Source organism: Dromaius novaehollandiae, chromosome 15, assembly GCF_036370855.1.
Source record: "Dromaius novaehollandiae isolate bDroNov1 chromosome 15, bDroNov1.hap1, whole genome shotgun sequence".
Taxonomy (NCBI): domain Eukaryota; kingdom Metazoa; phylum Chordata; class Aves; order Casuariiformes; family Dromaiidae; genus Dromaius; species Dromaius novaehollandiae.
This window is the reverse complement of record NC_088112.1, coordinates 22062543-22080579: the sequence shown is the minus strand read 5'-3', so window position 1 is coordinate 22080579 and position 18037 is coordinate 22062543. Positions and strand designations below refer to the sequence as shown.

General features: G+C 55.2%; 1 protein-coding gene across 4 annotated transcripts in view; it reads right to left on the bottom strand.

The window, feature by feature from the left end:
• ARHGAP26 (Rho GTPase activating protein 26) overlaps window positions 1–18037 on the bottom strand; it is a 137353-nt gene that overhangs the window by 50121 nt on the left and 69195 nt on the right. For all 4 annotated transcript variants that reach the window (XM_026118231.2, XM_026118232.2, XM_026118237.2 and 1 more), the window contains exons 12-14: window positions 12547–12583; window positions 6748–6813; window positions 5249–5323 (exon numbers count right to left, since the gene is read on the bottom strand). In XM_026118231.2, coding sequence (XP_025974016.2) covers window positions 5249–5323; window positions 6748–6813; window positions 12547–12583 — 178 coding nt within the window. The remainder of the gene's footprint in view (window positions 1–5248; window positions 5324–6747; window positions 6814–12546; window positions 12584–18037) is intronic.

The window sequence follows — 18037 nt, the reverse complement described above, 5'->3', positions numbered from 1 at the left end:
CCCGGATTTGCTGCGGCTGCGTTAGACGGAAACCCCAGTGGGTCTTCAAAACATCTCGTGATGATAAATAGCTTCTCCTGAGAGCATCAGCTCGGACGGAAGACGGTGGCCGCACACCCGAGCAGGGGCCGAGCTACATCCCGCGCCGCCGCTGCAAGCTCTGCTTGTCCCGTCTCCAAAGTCCCCGGAGCCTCCGATATGGAAACCACCTTCCCGCTTGAGCCGAGGACGTGCTCCATCCCACGTCTAGACCTCCGGCGTCCTTCGCCAGTGCTGCTGTGACCACCTCTATCCAACCACCCCGAAGGCGGCCTCAGAAACCCCAAAACTGATGCAAGTCAGGAAGAGAAGCGTACTTTTTTCCCCCAAAATGAAGACAAAAGATGAGAACCAGACGTCCCTGCTCGCCGAGCTGCGCTTCAGGACATCTCCGCTGTCTCAGGATGAAGCTTTCATCTCCGTGTCTTCACCGGCCATGCACATATTCACACCTTTGGCCTCTGCCTTCATCCTCCCGCGTCAGCCCGTAGCCCCACGAGGCCCAAGTGCCCCGAGCTCGGGCAAACGCTCCCGGTCCCGCGGCTCGGCCGCGTCCCGTCGCACCCGCGGAGCTGCCCCTCCGCCCCGGGAGCCTCCGCAGCCGCGCTGGTTCCACGGCTGGACGCTGCAGCGTGCTCTCCTCCGTCTCCTCCGGGGCCTTCCCTTCCTCTCCGCATTCTTCCTCCTCCTATCTTTGCTTTCAAAGACTCCTCTGAAGCACTCAAAAAAGCGCGCAGCGGCTCTGCACGATGCAAACGGGAGGCTCCGGACTTTCCGAGGCTGCTCCGAGTCGGCCGCTCCGCTCCTCGCCGCTCCTCGCCGCTCCGCAAACCACCAACCAGCTCCGGAAGCCACGCGTGTTTGCACAGAGCTCGGCAGCGAGACCAGTACGGCGCTATTTTTACCCATTTCCATGAAAACACCTTAAAGCTTTGAAAATAAAAGAGCCTTTAGGAAAGCGGTGACCACTCCTTTCCCTGGCACTTGCAGGCGCTGAGGTCCGGCGTCGCGGCGCTGCTGGGAGAGGAGCCGTCGCCTTCGACCCGCCGCCCGGCACGGAGCGATGGAGCCTGGCTCGGCGCGGCTGCCGGCACCAGATGGTCCCAGGGGTTCGGCTCGGCGGCTGTGTTTCTTTTCGCAGCCATACATAATGCACTCTTGAATTTTAAAGCAACAGGTAAACACGCCGTAATATTAAAACTAATTAAAAGAATGCACTGAATAAGAGTTAGGATCTCCCCTAGGGCAAAGGGTTTATTTTAATTAAAAAAAAACATCAAGAGAAGCACTTGAAAAAGTAAACATTTAAAAAATGTATATTCACACCAAGATCACGTGTGTCTCACATTAATCACACAAATGAACACCATCCTTCCTTCCCAATGCCAAGGCAACTTCCCGCTGCGATGTTAATAGGGTAAAGATAAACCTGGCAGAGTAAAATACATATATATATAGAGAGAGAGGTGTGTGTGTGTGTTTATATATATACACACATATGTATATCCTAACTTTTTAACAGCAAGGCCCTCACAGAAGTCGAGCAAACAGCTCCAGACTGGATGTCTTTTCCAAACCACATCCAGTTTTTAGGCATGCTGTAAGAAATCCTACTGGAAATGCTATGGCCGGCCTCATGCAAAGGCTCGGAGCAGATAATCGGCTCTCCTTGACCTTCAGATTTATGAGTCTGCAAATGGTTAGCTTTGCGGGTTATAGACGCAGCATCTGTCTTCCGAGCCAAAGAAGGACGCAGCCAGCTCCGCGGGCTGGCTTCCATCCTCACACAAGGACAAATCTCCACGTGAACTGGTGCAAATGTGAAACAGTGCCCATAAAAGCAAGGAGGTGTTCCCAGGCCAAATCCGGTTTTAACCCCGCTGCTGCTTGTCGCTGTGCATCACTGATATGATGTCTCTCGGCAGATGCAGAAAAGGTTGAAAGTGAGAGGGTAGGGGGAAACGGCGTGAAAAAATAACTTCCCTAAAGCTTTTATTCCAGCAGATGCTGAGGGAAGCATTCTGCTCTCCCCCGCCGCTACCAGCCGCTAGAGCATCCCTCCGTTTGCGTCCGCCGCAAGCTCCTTCTGCAGGGCCACAAACGTCCCCGGGGCAGCACCTCCCTGCACCCCCCGCTGCCGCACCGAAGGGATTTACCCCCGGTGCCTCGCTCGGGGATACCTGACGAAATAAAAGACAGCTGCAAAACTCCAGATTTCAGGCGAGAAGACGTGAGAACGTGCTTTTTTATAGCACGGACTATGCAGAACTCGTCCCCCGCGGCCGCGCGCGCGGCGCAGCCTCCTGCCCCAGCGCGTCCTGCCAAAGGCCCTCGCGGCAGTGCCGCTTACAGCAGCCACCGCTCGCTGAAACGTGATCTTTCTGCCATTTAAACTGTATGTGAATCATTAACGCTGCCCACATTCGTTTCTAAATATAAGGGAAACCTGAAGTTGCAAGCAAAACTGGGCTTCTTAGTTCACGGGCTTTTGCTCTGAACAGGGAACATTGAGTAGAATGGTGTCTGCTTTCACCTTTCAGTCTTCCTTCACGGCATCGAAGCCTCGAGGGGCAGGAGAGAACAAAAGGGGCTTTGACAGCTGACACACGTCAGCGCGATGCTTGCTTTGCAGACAGCCTGCACGCTGCAACTGCACTAAGATGATTTAATTGCCTGCGATTCTGAGGAAGCTACGGAGACACGGGCTTGCAAAGAGTCCCGGCGGGCGGGTGGCACGGGGGACCCACGCCGGCGGTCCGGGTCCGCGGCCGGCACGGCGGCAGCAGCCCTGCGGGAAGCACCGGCACGCGGCTGGACTCAGCACCAGCCGCTAACGAAGACACGCCAGGACACAGAAAAGCCACGAGCTATCTATCACCGCGTTACGAGACACACGGTCGACAGCTGAGGGGCTTCAGTCACTGAGAAGATAGCGGACTCTGGACGGTGTCCAAAACTGCGAATCCCCCCGGCTCCAGGGAGCTCGGAGGACAGGCAAGCCTTGCCCTCTGCCGCAGCCGAGAGCCTCAGAGCCCGACCGACAAACCCAACGCGTGCAAGCGCAGCCGCGGGGACAGACTGCGCCCTTGCACGAAGCAGGCAAGCTCAGCTGCTCCGCTGGCGCTTGAGGTGGGCGATACACGCCGGCAGAAGCAGCAGAAGCAGAGGACCTGCCACGTCAGCGCCGGCGGCAGCGGGGCAGCCAGGCCCCGGCCCCTTCTCGTCAGCGGCAGCAACGCAGCAGTGCCAAGCGCGTGCGGCGCGAGACGGGTCCGGCTTATCCGCCGCGCTGGGTGGCTGGCGGGACACGCTCACGTGCTGCAGAACCCGGCCAGACCCTTATTACTCAGAGGAAGAGAGTCGGTCCCCAGCTCTTGTGACTGCAGACAGCTTTCCAAATGCCAGCGCGCAACCGGGGCAGAGACGTCCCCTCGCGCCAGCCGGGAGCCCGAAGCAGCGATTCGGGGCGTTCCCCTTCCGCTTCCCAGCAGTCTCACCGGAGCATCAGCTTCCCACAGGTCAACGCTGACAACCTAACGGCCACCAAGGGTTTTACTCAACGCAGGTTTTAACGGTGGGAAAAGAAGGGGGGATTGGGAGAGGAGAGGGAAGGAGACTGAAAGTGAAGCATAATGGATTAAAACTCGCTGCAAGGAGAAAGGAGCACTGGTGCTGTGTGACGGCACGCAGAAGGAAGCTGAAAGGGGAGGGAATGCTATAGGCACATGGAAAAAGAGAGGAAAAGAAAGAGGAAAACACAAATGTCACTCATTTGTCCCAGGGAGTAACAAACACATTCAGAAGGGTGCTAACAAATAATTGAGCGTTCGTTTCCTAATTACTGCACCTAATTCATAGGGGTTTTGCCAAGTCTGACAGGCACGAGACAGGACCGGAGGAGTCCAGCTGCCCCTGCTCCAGCTCAGCCAGCGAGAACCTTCTCAAAGCTGCTCCTCAGCTGTGTCACACGCACGTGGGGACGGACCAGCTCTCCAAAGAGCACTGAAAGCAACGCGCAGCGTGATGGCAGGGCGAAGGGAGGCCGGCTCGCGGCAGGGCAGCTCAGGCGGCTGCAGGACGCAGAGGGTTACACCGCCGGGCGCCGGGGCGGGAACGTCCTCCCGGCACGCGGCCCCGCGATCCGGGGGGCCGGGCAGGGGCTGGGTCACAGAGGAGGGCCGAAGGGGCACGGCAGGTTTTGCTGGACCAGACGAGACCTGGAAGGGGAGCAAAGAGACCGGAGGCACGAGGCGGGAGTGACTCACCTCCGATTTGGGGCTGGGCATAACCACCAGGCTACACTTAACACCGAAGTTCCCGACCAACTAGTGTGACCCCAGACGCGGCTGTGCAAGGCTGAGGGGCGATGGAAACCCAACAGCACCAACGAGCAACGCTCCGAGAGAAACCAGCTGTCCCAGACCTACCCAAAGCCGGGAACAACTACCAGCTCGCTGACAACCACCGACCCGCTTGCTCCTGCGTGGATCGGTGCCCGTGGGAATGCCGGTCAGAGCAACGAGGCACTCGCCGCAAGCGATGCATCCTCTCCCGCGCCTTCTCGTCTGCTAGCAGAGGCGGGCAGAGGCTGCTGGGCAGCTACGGGGTGGCTGCACATCGCGGCCGGCGCTCAGAGCAGCCCTGCCAGCAGGCACGTGGCTCGGCACCGAGCGCGGCCGTCGGGCGACCCGACCCAGCCTCGCCTGCCCGGCACCCCCAGCCGCCGGACCCGCCGCCTCGGGTCTGAAGCGCGAGGAAGAGGCATGCTCGGGAGGCCCGAGCGGGGCTGCGCTAAAACAGGCAGGAGAAAGTCCAAGGGGAAGGTAACGAGAGCCACAGGCAGCATGCAACGAAGAGGGAAAACAATTAAAAGTATTCTGGGAACAACGGGGCGGGTATGAGATTAAAACACAAAGCTTTTAGCTCTTTCTTTGAAGACTTCAGTTTGCATTCAGAAGGCTGCCGAGAGTGCTGCACACGCGAGCAGGACACCAGTGACGCCACCAGAGACCTTGCAACGGGGACGTGCCACGAGTCCCACCTTCGTCACCTGCCAGTGGTGTCCTGCGGCCTCCCGGCCCCTAGCAGCTCGTGGTCCTAAGGGCACAGCCGCCACGATGAGGCACCGAGACAGGAGCCTCCCTCCTCGGCTGGCAAGACTTCAAAGCAGCACAATCTACTTGCCTTTAACGCAACAGGAGATACTCACCCATTAATATGCTCAACAGCTTTTGAACTCTAGAGTTTACTCCAACGATTCGGTAGAGCCCTTGCTCATTGATCCCTGGGGAAAATAAAGAGTTTATTAGGAGGATGTCAAAAGCACTACTAACATTTCTTTCATTTCTTTGGCCTAACAGCAGCAATAATTAAAGCCTCTCACCAACTGCGTACAAACTCGCATCCCAGCTATTATAGAAGAGGGTAAAATTTGGTTTTGATGTCAGAGCTTTCATGTATTCATTAAAAGTATTATCCCCAATTAGCTCAGGAATCAAAGATACAAGGACACGTTTCCACCGCACCGCTCATCAGCGAGCGAGCACGGCTGCACCGTGAAGGATCTCAGCGGCAGCTTTGGAAAAATTTATTGTGCTGAGTCCTTCAGGTTGAGGTCTGAGCCTTCTGTGCCTTCTTCATAAGGGCCTGGAACAACAAGGCCTTGAACAGAACAATATTATTATTCTTGTAACGCCAAAAACGACAAGAAGTCTAGACCTCTTTGCTACAGCAGACGACAGCCAGACAAAGAGTGAGAGCAGCCCTCTGTCCACCAAAGCATCTTTGAGTTAGGGATGCCAAACCTTACAGCCCAAGCTCTCTCAGCTTTTTCCTAATAATTGTATTTGCCCTGTTTGCTTGCTGGTCTCATCCATCCCTTTGTTTTTTGTATTTATTTCTTTGTTCCCCTATGGCTTTTAAAGCACGACCTGGATGTTACAGAAAGTTGTGAGTAGCATGAAAATCTCAAAATATTCTTCATGTGGGAGGTGGCAAAAGCCCAGGAACCACCGTGTCATCCTCTGCTCTCGACAGCAGCTCCTGCACTGCTGCAAGTATTACGGAGAAAACACCAGGCTTGGAGAGCCCACATCACATTATACTACCTATGGGCAGGAGGAAGACCCCAGGGAAAAACCACTGGCAGAAGTACTGGCAATGCAGACCTTTACTCGAGCAAAGGTTGCCTGTGCGGCCTGTTTCTTACCCATTTATGTACGTGCAGACAACAGTTCGCACAGAAACGATGTGAGAACAAGACCCATATTTCACTGCGAGGTGGCTCGGATGCCAAGATTGCCCATCTGTACATAAATAGCCTTTGCAAGAAATTTAGGGGAAGGACTGAAACACACATCTATTTATTATCCCAAACGAGAGGAAGTGCTTTGCATAAGTATCACACTGAGGCACGCTCAGACGAAGTCTGCAGCTTCATTCCTTTCCCCCCAGTTTGAACATCGAGTGCATAATTTCCGAATTCAGCTGTTTCTGATGTTTGCTTCACCGCTATTAACCGAGGCCACACGGCCCACGCAAGGCTCAGCAAAGGCATGTGGGTGAGCTCACTGCAGAGGTGATCAGACGCGGGTCTCCGAGGGTTAATGAATCATTTTTGCCCATGAAAAGAGCAGGTGAGCAATTGCTGCGCTAGGCACAGAGGCAAGGCCTTCCCCCAAACCCAGACCACCTGGCGAACTGCTCTACCTCTTGTTTCAACAGCATGTATGCATTTCTTGATGATGCTGAAGCCGATATTATCCAGCTGGGCAGCTGAAAGGGAAGAAGAGGGAGAAGGGGTCAACGCCTGGCGCGGGCAGGGCGTCCCGCCGAGCGCTCCGTTCGCCCCGCCGCCACCGCCCACGCGCAAAGCGACGTCGCACCGCCGCTCGAAGCGACGCGGGCAGGACGGAGCAGGCGATGGAGCAGGTGCGGGTGGAAGGAAGGCACCCGCACGCTCGCCTGCACCGGGTCTCAGGCCGGCGGCCCCGCGCTCGCGCCGTCCCCGCCTCCCGCGCCTCTCCTGCACGTCCCCACGGAGCAGCAGGGCCCCCGGCTACCTGGAGATGCAAGCCCACGGTTGGCCAAAGTATGAACTTAGGATCAAGGTGAGACAACCTGAAGGAAACTTCCCCCGGGAAGTTGATACTAGGTGGCTTGGAAAAAGTAAAGTCACATATATTCTTGGCCCAGCAAATCCCTGAACGCTGCGCAAGCCAGCTTGCTTGATCCGAGCACCAGGTAATTCCTACAAATCCTCTAAAACCTCCACCCGGTGAATCAAACCATCGCTGCTGCTGCAAAGAGGGCTTCATCCCGAGGCCACCTCCACGGGTGCCGCGCGTGGGGCTGCCTGCGCTCGGAGCGTGTGACCGGCTCCCCGGGGAAGCAGGCGGAGGCTTTGCGGCTGCTCGCGTTTCTCGTTGCTTTTGAGTGTTTTTGTGCAGATGCATTTTTTTTCCCCAAGAACAAACCATACGACAGGTCAGAGCACTGCAAAGTGCCATGGGCTAGGGAAAGATAATGAGAAAGAAAAGGGAAAGAGGAGGAGACGAATAGGAGCAGCAGTAGGAAGACAGAGCGAGGAAGTGGACGGGGAAAGCGTGGAGGTAAGAACATGGCCCAAAGAGGAGAGAAGGGCTGTGGCAGAGAGCAACAGTGTGCGAACATACTCCCGGCTGAGCCCCCCGCCAGCGCGGTCCCGGGCGGGCAGGGACCCGTCCGCGTGCACGAGCCGCCCCAGCCCTCGGTCAGGCCAGTCCCACTGCCCCCCCGGTGCTCCCGCCCCGCAGCACCCGTCAACCAAACACCGCTGCCTCCCGGGAGATGAAAGCACCCAGCTGCACAACAGCGTCTCACGCACGACGCACAAACCACCCCGTTTACCCCTTCTCCCATGCAGACGTGCACAGCTCAAGAACAGCCTCTCCTTTTAATAGCACAAATGAAATATTTATTTGGTGCAAATTAGGATGTCCTTAGGGCAGCTGACTCTGCCCGAGAGTAGGATCTAAACCATTCATGTTAGTGGAATGCGAGACTCAATTAACTCAAGCTGTTGCAGGCTTTCAAATTTAATTTAAAGGGGTTACTAATATGTGGATCCAAATACCTGCTGGAATCCCGAAGCAACATTTATCCCTGAGTCAGCTTTCCCCTGCGACGCGGGAAGCGCTGCCTGCAGTCAGCTATTCCTTACGGGAAATTATTTCCTCTCTGTATAAAGCTTTGGGGAACCTTTCCTATGGCAGAGGCCGCGCAGGGAAGGGCGTGCGAAGTCGCCCAGGACTTGGGGACCAGCGAGCTGCGGTGCTCGAGGTGGCCGGACCGGGTCCGCCTGCACCGCAAACCCCCCCAGCTGCAGCACGGAGTACAAACGCCGGGAGGAAGACGATCCTCGGGAGCGGTCACCAGACCTCTCAGGTCCCCCACCTGCAAAATGGAAGATGCAGCATTTTCCCCAAAGGGTCTGACCCAAGGGCTGTACAACATTCTTAGGATTTTGAACTCCAGAAGGCAGAGAAGGTCTAGTATTATTTTAAAAGCAGGTGACTACGTACTTCTGTGTAAGCACTAGGAAATGCAAGGTTGCAGGAGACACGAGATGAATTTCTGTCTACAGCACGACAGGAGCGGATCCATCGCCTGGGGCTGGCAGTGCCCTCACAGCAAGGCGCACATGCAATTTTATTCCCTTGCATCCTCCCTGTTCCCGTCATTTACGTAAACATACTCGACTCATTGGCGGTGCACGTTAAGCCGCCGGCTCACCGGCTGTCTCCAGCTTGCACGGTGCAGTCCCGCACTAATCATCTGCTTCCGAGGTCTCTGCTGGTGTTAGCGCTGGCGTGAGGAACGCAGAGGAACCTGCAACAGCCCAGCAGCTCTGCTCTACTTCTCCGGGCGAGCGTCCCGGAGCGCTGCGCCAACACAAGCGGTCGAGTCGCAGCAGGCTTGTGCTACAGGATGTGTCCCCAAGCCCCACGGGCCGCGCTGAGCTCCTCGTGGAGCCCGCAGCACGGCTCCAACTATTCTCCGAGCACAGACACGACGTGAAAGCAATGGACTGTTAATCGGTGGGACAGACCCAGGGAGCCCAGGCCAGTGAAAACACAAGCCCTGGGTACTTGCAAAGCAGGACACCGTGGTGCAGAAACACTTTCACACAGACTAAGCTAGTTCGGCAGGTCTTTTTAGCTTTGCTTAGTGCTAGTCCTAACCCTGATCTTTCGGCATCCCTGTGCAGCGCTGCCCAGACACATGGCTCACTATTTCAGGCTCTCCATCACGCACTTTTAAGCGCCGTTCCTGCTAACCTGCAGTTTTCACTCAGCTCCTAGCGCGTTTGCATTTGAGAGCATGACGCTTACAAACATCTGTCCTTCTCCACAACTTACTCCCGCTGCCGAGCCCACTACTCCGGCTCTGGGCAGGAGCTTAAAACCACACCTCTCGGCAGGGCTCGGCAACAGCCGAGGGGAGAAACAGGAGCAGCCTCTCCGGATGGAGACGACCGGGCATAATCCTCCCAAGTAGACGAATAAGCTCTTCAACTCGTTGCTGAGCTCTGGATCAGGAAAGGTTGGGGATTTATTTGCAGTAGTTATATCCAGAAATAATATCTGATTAAATATCCAAACTGCCTTTATTCATCCTTAAGTTTAACTTTTAATGAGCATCATAAAAGCTCGATTTCCCCTCTCACAGAAGAAGCTTCTCCGTATCTCATTCATTTACCCAATGATTCAGTCCAGCAGCAGCACAGATCGAAGCTGGATTTGAATCTGCTGCTGCTCTCCGTGCAAGGGCAGCATCTCAAAGCACAGCTGAGACGCGGTACTCGTACCGTATCACGGAAAGATTTTGGATCAGCAAAGGTGATGCACGTTGCCTGTGTTCCAGCTATTGCGTGCACACACGTACTTAACAGACCGTCAGGTAAGCACTGTATTCCAGTGCTACTGAGCTGGTCTCATCGTATTCTATTTCTGACTAGTAGATTATTTCTATTTAATCCACTGATTCGTTCGCTTTATGCTGATACGGCATATGAGAGTGTGGTAAGGGGGAAGAAGACTGAGTCAGCTCTGTTCAGCCTCGGGCAACCTTGCTGACCCCAGATGTGCAGCCATCGGTCACTGCAACACAAGGTCACACCTGGCTCTTCCACACGCCCCGCTACACATCTCCACGTCGTGGAGTGAAGCGCCAGGACTACTGTGAACTATTTCAAAGACTATTACGGTATTAAGAGCCACAGAGGGAGGGAGAAACCAAGAAGCGGAGACCAGGGAGAAACGAGTAGCTTTATCTTACTGCAAGTCTGGAACTACCAGTGAGCTGCCAAGATGCTGGGAATGAAGAGCCCTGGGGAAGGATCCTGGGTCACCCAGTAACCAGGCCGCCAAGACGAGCGGAGACACAGAGCAAGGTGTGGAAACACTCCAGGTCTGTGAAGGGTTTATAAAAATAAAGACAGTTTTCAGTGGCGTTCTGAAGTAGATGGGGAATCAAGTGGGTATGGATAAAAGACGCAAACATGGTGGTGAGGGGAAGGAGAAGGGAGTTCTTCGGTGCTTGCCCACGCAACACGCGCAAGTGGCCTAGAGGATGTATTTTCGGAGAGCAGGGCAAGTGCTCTCGGGCTGCTCACTAGTGCATCAAAACTCATTTAGTTCTCGCAGCTCGCCGACACGCGTTCCCACACACCCTGCCACTCTGCTCTGCCTCCTCCTCACTCCAGAGAAGATTGAGATAAATCACCTTGCAGGCTGATGGCCATCTGGCCGCACAGCGGGACGTAAAATCCAAAAGCTCTGTAAAATTAGATAGTGGCCAAAAAGCAGACCTCACTACAGCACTTTGAGTCTCTTTCAGACTAATATAAGTAAGAGCAGGAAACGGAGTTCTATAGGTTTTAAGGGTCAGGAACTGCATCCGGACTCACTTCAATTACAGTCATTTCAAGTCCTTAGAGGAAGCCTCTGTATCAAGGACTGCGTGGCAAGAAGCCAGGCTCAGAATCAATTTTAAGCGTGGCTGGTGAGGCAAGCAGTTCGCTGCAGACACGGCTTTAATGAGCGCTAAAACACAGTCAGATGTTTGAACACGGCAGCAGCAGCTCTAGTCAGAGCAGTATGTGAAAATAATTGCTACCAGACAGGGCAGGAACGCTGTTACGTAAGCGGCTTTCGTCGGAGGGCCCCAGCGCGCTCCGCCAGACGCGGGCAGGGTCGGGCGAGCGGGGAAGCAGAACCGTTCTCACGTCTAAGGTGGACCAGCAGAGCGGAGACGACGCTGGAAGAGGAGCAACCCTGCCAAAGCCCTCGCGGCTGACCAAACCCCGACTTCCCTCACGCGGGAAGGCGAGCACGGAGAAACTCGGCGTCTTCGAAGCTCCGCTGCGCTCTGCAGAGCTGCAGCACGGGCCGTGGCCGGGCCAAGCCGGGAAGCCACCAGCTCCCGGGTGCTGCCTCGCCGCTGCTGTGCTCCGGAGAGCCGGCTGCCGGGAGAGGTCCTGCTGTGCCAGGGCAGGGGCAGAGCGTCGAGCCCGTCTGTCCTCTGTCCCCCAAAACCTCACCTTGCCCTGCTGTAAAATGGGCAGAGGATCGGGCTGCTCCGAGGCAGGTTCCACGCGCAGCGGGCGCGTTACCCCCACGACCCGTCCTAAGCGCGGAGCACGATTTCTAACGCTGGGAGCACCACTTGCATTGCACGACAGCTAAAGGAATGCCTACGGGATAAGACGCGAATGCAGCAATAACGTGGCAGATCCGGAGGGAAGGGAGAGGCCGCAGCAGCGAGGGCAGAAATGAGGAAAAGACTGTTTTATAGAAAGGCTGAAATTGGGTGCGAGGAACATTATCTGTAAATTATACCTATTATTGTGAGAAAAACGCTGCTAGGTCAAGACGAACCCCCCCCCCCCCCCCGTCTGAGACGGCGTACAAATGAGCTATTTGCTAACCGTGAACCCGGGCTGGGCTCCTGCGTGACCAGGACTTGGGGGAGGAGGGACGGGATCGGCACTTTGAGTACCGCTATTACGGCAATTGAAGCCTTTCGGGAAATGGCTCAATTAAGGGTTTTGAAACATAGGACACGAGAGCTAGGACCAGGTGCAGCCACTGCTCCAGCGAGAGAAACAAGTGCCGTCTTGACTCCGGCCCTTGACCGCCCAACCTACAGCAAAACCAGCCCGTTTTAGGGGCTCTCGTCGAGACGCTGGTTAGGCAGGACCTCCCCAGGCTCCACACTGCTCCAGGTCCCCTTTGGAAAGGGGGGGACTCCTCCGCAGCACGACGGAGCTGGGGGACACACCAGACTCCTCGTTTGCGGTTCGGAAGCGGGACTTTGCTGGCCCAGGACACCCACGCTTGTCCCCGCGTGGTCCCTGCCCAAAGCCCCCCGCGCGCCCGGCAGAGCCCAGCGGCAGCTCCCCACCTGCAAAACACCAACGCGGCCGCGCTCTCGGGGATACGGTCGTGCTTGCAAAGAAATACTTACTGCCTTCGCTTTGGTTGTCCTTGTTGGAGTTGTAGACCTGGAAAACACAAGGGGAAAGGCTCGTAAGACCCTGCCTCCGCTCGCGAGGGGCTGCCGGTGCCTCTCGCGGCGAGTCCCCGCTGGCCACGGCTCCCGGGCCCTCTGGGGTCCTTGGGACCTCGCCGAGGAGGCCACGGAAGACCTCTACGTGCAAAAAGCCAGGTCTTCGCAGCTTCGCGGTTGCGGTGGAGCAGCAACTCGAACGCTTTTCGAAAGGAGAGCACGCAAAAGAGACGAGGCAAGAGCAGAAACTGCAGGAGCTTTTAGACAAGGCGAGAAACGGGCACGCTTCTCCTCCGCTCTCCTGGAGAAGCATGGAAAGGAAACCAACCTGGAGGGAGGCAGGAATTCCCACCACGGCTCATCGGCGCGGCAGGGACAGCCGGGAGGCACCGGCGAGGCAGCGAGCGGGCAGCGTCCCCGCTCACAACCACCCGACGGAGCGGGACGGGCAACGGGCAGAGAGGGAGAAACGGTTGACGTGAAACGCAGCAGGACTGGGCAGCGGACCGACGTGGCCTGCACCGAGCCGCTCTCCCAGCCCGGGTTGTGGCTCGGTCCCGAGATCTCCTGCGTTCAGTATTGGTGCTCTTCCCCGTCCACACCGCTCGCACAACTCGGCTGCCTTGGATTAAAGCAACCGCTTCGATGGATCAAACGAAAGGGGAAAGAGCAACGGCGGGAGCTTTTCATCACGGTTTAAGCACAATGTAAAAACGCAGCGTAATGCAAACCACAGCTGTAAGACCAGCCTCCAAGCGTCTCCCCGCGACGGACAGGGGCAGCCACGGGTTCAACTCCCACGCACAGCCCACCGCGGAGCTGGCTCTGGCTTACCCACGCGGCAGCGAGGACGTTTTGGAGCAGAAACACTGACACAACTTACAGCCGCTCTGAAGAACAAATCCACGAGCACTTCTCGCCCGAGAGCCAGCAGCCCCTTCCCGGGCGCCCGTGTCCCAAGAAAACACAGCGGCAGCCAGCAGCAGCGGACAAGAGGCACTTCTGCAACCTCCGTTACCTCTCAAACATGCCTTCCTTGGAGATCATCAAACACACATGTTATTCCCAGGTTTTGCTCACCGTAAGCCATTGCACCAGCCTTGCAGGGAAGCCACCGAGGCACCGCTACACCGGGCTGCGCTCCCGTGGGCACCTCCCCGGTGGCAACGCGCCGCCCCGTCGGTTGCGCCTGCAAGGTGGCCCGGTGAGCTAAATTAGGGAACTTAATCAGCATTAAAGACCTCTTTTTCTTCATGTGCCTCTTGCGGGTTTATTTTCAGCCGAGGTCCCTTGCTGGACCCCATCCGGGGCCAGGCCCACAACCGGCCGTGCCGGCGCGGGCCGAGGGCGGGCAGGAGCTGCTCGCGCCAGCTTTGCCACCGCGGGAAGGATTTGCGGAGCCGTGAATTTAACGGTGCAAGTCCAGACTGAGGGTTGAGGCAGAGACACTGATCCCTTTATGCTAATAGCCAATCTTCTATGGCATTTTCCACAGCACACCTTCCCTCTCCCCCTCCGAAGGCATCCTGACACACAGCGCAAGAGAAAGCCGAGATTCTGCTTGCAGGAAAAAATCTGTTCATCCCACATCTGGAAACCGAGGGATGATTCAGCATCAAAACCAGCTGCAGTCAGCAAGCGCCTTTTCCTACAGGAATAGTGTTTGTATCACAAAAATAAAATAAGAGAAAACAGGGAAGAAAATAAACAGAAGGCTCCTCGGCCGCTGGTGCTGCCTAGCAGGCCTGGCTACGAAGCCGGCTTTCCCAAACCGTGTTTTTCTCTCCGACGGCAGCGCCCGTCCTGGAGGACTTGTTGGAGGGAACGCGGGAACAGCTTGCAATGACTCCTTATTCCCAGGGACTCCCAGAGGCACGGCCTTCCTCAGGATCCCGCTCAGCCGCCAAGCCCCACGCTCCGCTGCGGCTCCCAAGAGCAGAAGCCAGATATCTAAGTTAATAACATACAGCAGAGAAGCGGGGCTCGGCCATGGAGCTCTGCTCTGGGGCCTGACGCACGTCCCTTATCTGCTGGCCTCCTCCCGCGAGTGTCCTCCGCTGTCCCCGGCCCAAAGGAGCCGTTGCCCGGCGCCGGGTTTCGGCGCGAGCCCAGCAGCCACGCAGGGAGGTCTGCTTGCCCGCCCGGCCGTTCTTCCAACGGGGCTAACTGAGACAACAGCGAGGCTGTTCATCATCGGAGATCGTTCTTCAAAAAAAATAAATGGAAAAGGGCAGACAAGGAAACACAATATCTTTGTGCCATTAATTGTGAAGTGTGCACACACAGTAAAAAGGAAACTCCATGCAGAGGTCAACTACGCGGCTATAAAACAAGGAGATCCTGTCATCCCGCATCCATCTTCCTAAGGACAAAGCTTTCACCCTCCGTCAGGGTGTTAATCCATTAACACCGCTCCACAACATCAAGGTTTTAACCAAGCCCCACTTCTGTGATCCCTTTCATTTTCCAAGAAAAACATCACTTTTAAAAACAGGCCCTTTCTTGCAACGCCTCAAGCCTTCCGGAGAGAGAGATTTTTTGGTGCAAGAGAAAGTCTCCGCGTCTGCAGAAAGGGCTGTAAACGGGCTGCGTGTGTAAGAGGTCCCAGAAGGAAGCTCCTCCAGGCCCTGAGGGCCGTCATCGGCCCCGCCGCCAAACGCGCGCACCGAGCGCAGCCCAGCCGCGCCCGGCAGCCGGGAGCCCAGCTCCCCTCCGGGGTCCTGGCGCGGCAATCGCCGCCCTCGCCCCGCCGGGTTTTGCGGATACTGCTATTCCACGCTTTCCGGAACAGCCTGGAGAGCGTGCGGGGCTTACGGTGCGTTCAAGATCCAGCCTCACATGCAAGTGCACCTGACGGACCAAACTTCTTCTCCGTGAAGAGGTGCCGCGTTTTAAACAGGTGCTTCTTATTCATCGAACCCGTCTCCACTGATCGAGCTGGGGAGACCTCCAACAACCCGCACAGCTATCGGCCTGCGCCTTTCACGGGTCTGCGTCCGGACGAACCTAGCTTTCCAAAATAACAAAACAAGACATAGTCTTTGCGTAGGCATGTGACTCTGGAAGTAATTCGTTGAAAACAAGAAAACTCTGAGAGCTTTGCAGAACGCGGTGAGCTGCTGAGAGCTTGCGACTGAGTTTGCACAAGCCAGACTACTCGTTTTAAACTATTAATTAAGCAAAACAACCACCCATGGGGTTTTCTGAATGTGTAAAGATTTGATAGTGTTGGCTGTATTTTAAATACACAGATGTCAAAAATTATCTAAGTTACTTTAGTGATTTTGGGGGAGATGTTCAGTTTCGCTATCATTTCAAAGAAAAGCTGGAACTGAATGGATCCACATGTCAGTGTGGCAAAAGAATGAAGTGTGGTTATTAGCTATGTGTGTTTGCATATGCATCTGCACACAAGCCATTTTCCTGTTGTTAAAACACTCCAGAGGAAATGCATCTAAACCCAAAAAGCTTCTCATAAAATCAAGAGCTTCTTTCACTTTCCAGTATCGTTCTCTGCAAAAGGCTAGGAAATTTGACGGAGCCCGCACTTGCGCCGAGGTGAGGGGCCAGCGCTGCACGCACGGCAACGGGCTGGGCGATAAAACTCACAAAACTGGGGCTAGCGAGGAAGTTGGAGCCAAAGCCCTAATGCGCAGCACCGCCGCCAGCTCAGCATCACGCTCCCGCTAATTATTCCCACTTGATTGCATCTTCAGAGCCAAAGCATCTTTACTGGGAAGTTTCAGAAGTGAAGTTAATAGAAAATAAATATAAAAACCTAATGCAAAATTTGCAGACCTTGATGCCTCAGTGCTCTAAATTCATACTGCAGGTGGTCGAATGCCCTGAACAAAATATCTGTTCTGGTGGAAGCTACTTCTGCTCAACCTCTGCAGCATCACTTCTATTTGGAGGATTAAACAAGGCTTTTGTGACCTGGTTTTAAAAAATTCTGAGATCCATCTGTGAGTAAACCGGGAGTTTAAGTAAACAGCGTTACAGAAATCCCAGATTAATGGCTATTTTGAAAATTTCCTGCAAAGTTAAATTAAAACACTCCCACAGAACACTCACGCTGCGTTCAGTTAGTGACTCAGTATTTAAAAGAATTTGTGAAAGAAAAAATTAAGTCTTCCTGGTAAAGCATTTCACCAAAGCTATGCTGTATTTGGCAGAGAAGGCAGTTTTATGCAGACCATCGTAGGCCTGCGATAGTCACGCGGGCGCTAACGAACCTTGGAAAGCAAAGCCCGACCACGCCGCCGCCGCGCCGCTGCCGTGAAGGTGTTTTACGTCCCATCTGCAGCCGCGGGATCCCTTCCGAGCCTCCGGCACCCGTATTTCCCTTGACTCACGTCTCCAGCATCACGTGGACCAAGGGCAGGCAGAAGCAGTGCAGTACCCACCCATTCGCCCCCCCAGATTCCAATTCCGTAATTACAACATACAAATATTTAAGTTAGAAACGTGGCTAATGAAGACACGAGCTTAACCAAAAAGCCTCCTAGAGCCACCATCCTGCTGCCACTTCTGCTCGCGCAGGGAACCTACGAGCACCTTCCCCACGGGTTTTGCAGCCCTGTGCCGAACCAATGGCACACACGAACGTGCAGGGAGCAAACAGCTAAAGCCCGACCTGCGGGCTGGTCAGGATAAAATTGGAAGTTGTGGGTAACAAGAAGAAAAAAGGAAGGAGATGGGGGTTTAGGTGTGGAACTCACCAAAGAAGATATTGAGTAATTCTAGGTTTATTTCCTCTTTCAGGGTTCACCCTGGTTGGCCATAATGTCTATTAACTTCCTCGATAAATGAACTGCGCTTTCATAGGGCAATTGCATGTGTGCAGACACCCTTTACAGCAAACGTTCTGCCCAAAGGGCTGGGAACAAGAGGAAAGAGCTGCCCGGCTTCTCGGGGGTGGGAGACAGCGGTGGTTTACGGAAAGCCTTCACCATCCAGGGCGTCAGCCGTCCTGCTTTGCAGCCACGGCCGCGGGCTCTCCGTTTGGGAAGGGAAACACCATTTCAGGCAGCGGGTCCCTGCCCTGGCACGGAGGATTCCTCCTGCACTTCTTTTTCTAGCGTTAGGACTTACCCTTCCACCCAGACTTTCCACTTCGACTGAAGCACGCTGTCAAAACGGGCCAGTGCTGCCAGACTTCCCCGGGCTCCCTGGAGGAGCGCAATGTTTTCAACGCAGTGAGCAATAGAAGGAAATGCTGCAATATTATGCAATTTCCTTGTGATTCATATTCAGAAATCCTCAAAACAACCATGAACAAGTTTTTCAACTTTCAGCTCAGAAGATGAACAAGCCAAAAATGTATAAATAGAAACCATTATATGCCCTGGCCATCGGTAGCCCAGCCAGCTTGCCAGCTCCCCGGGGGCAGGTCGAGAAGACACGGGCAGGGGCTGCACGGACCTTTTCCCCACGGGTTTTGGAGCCT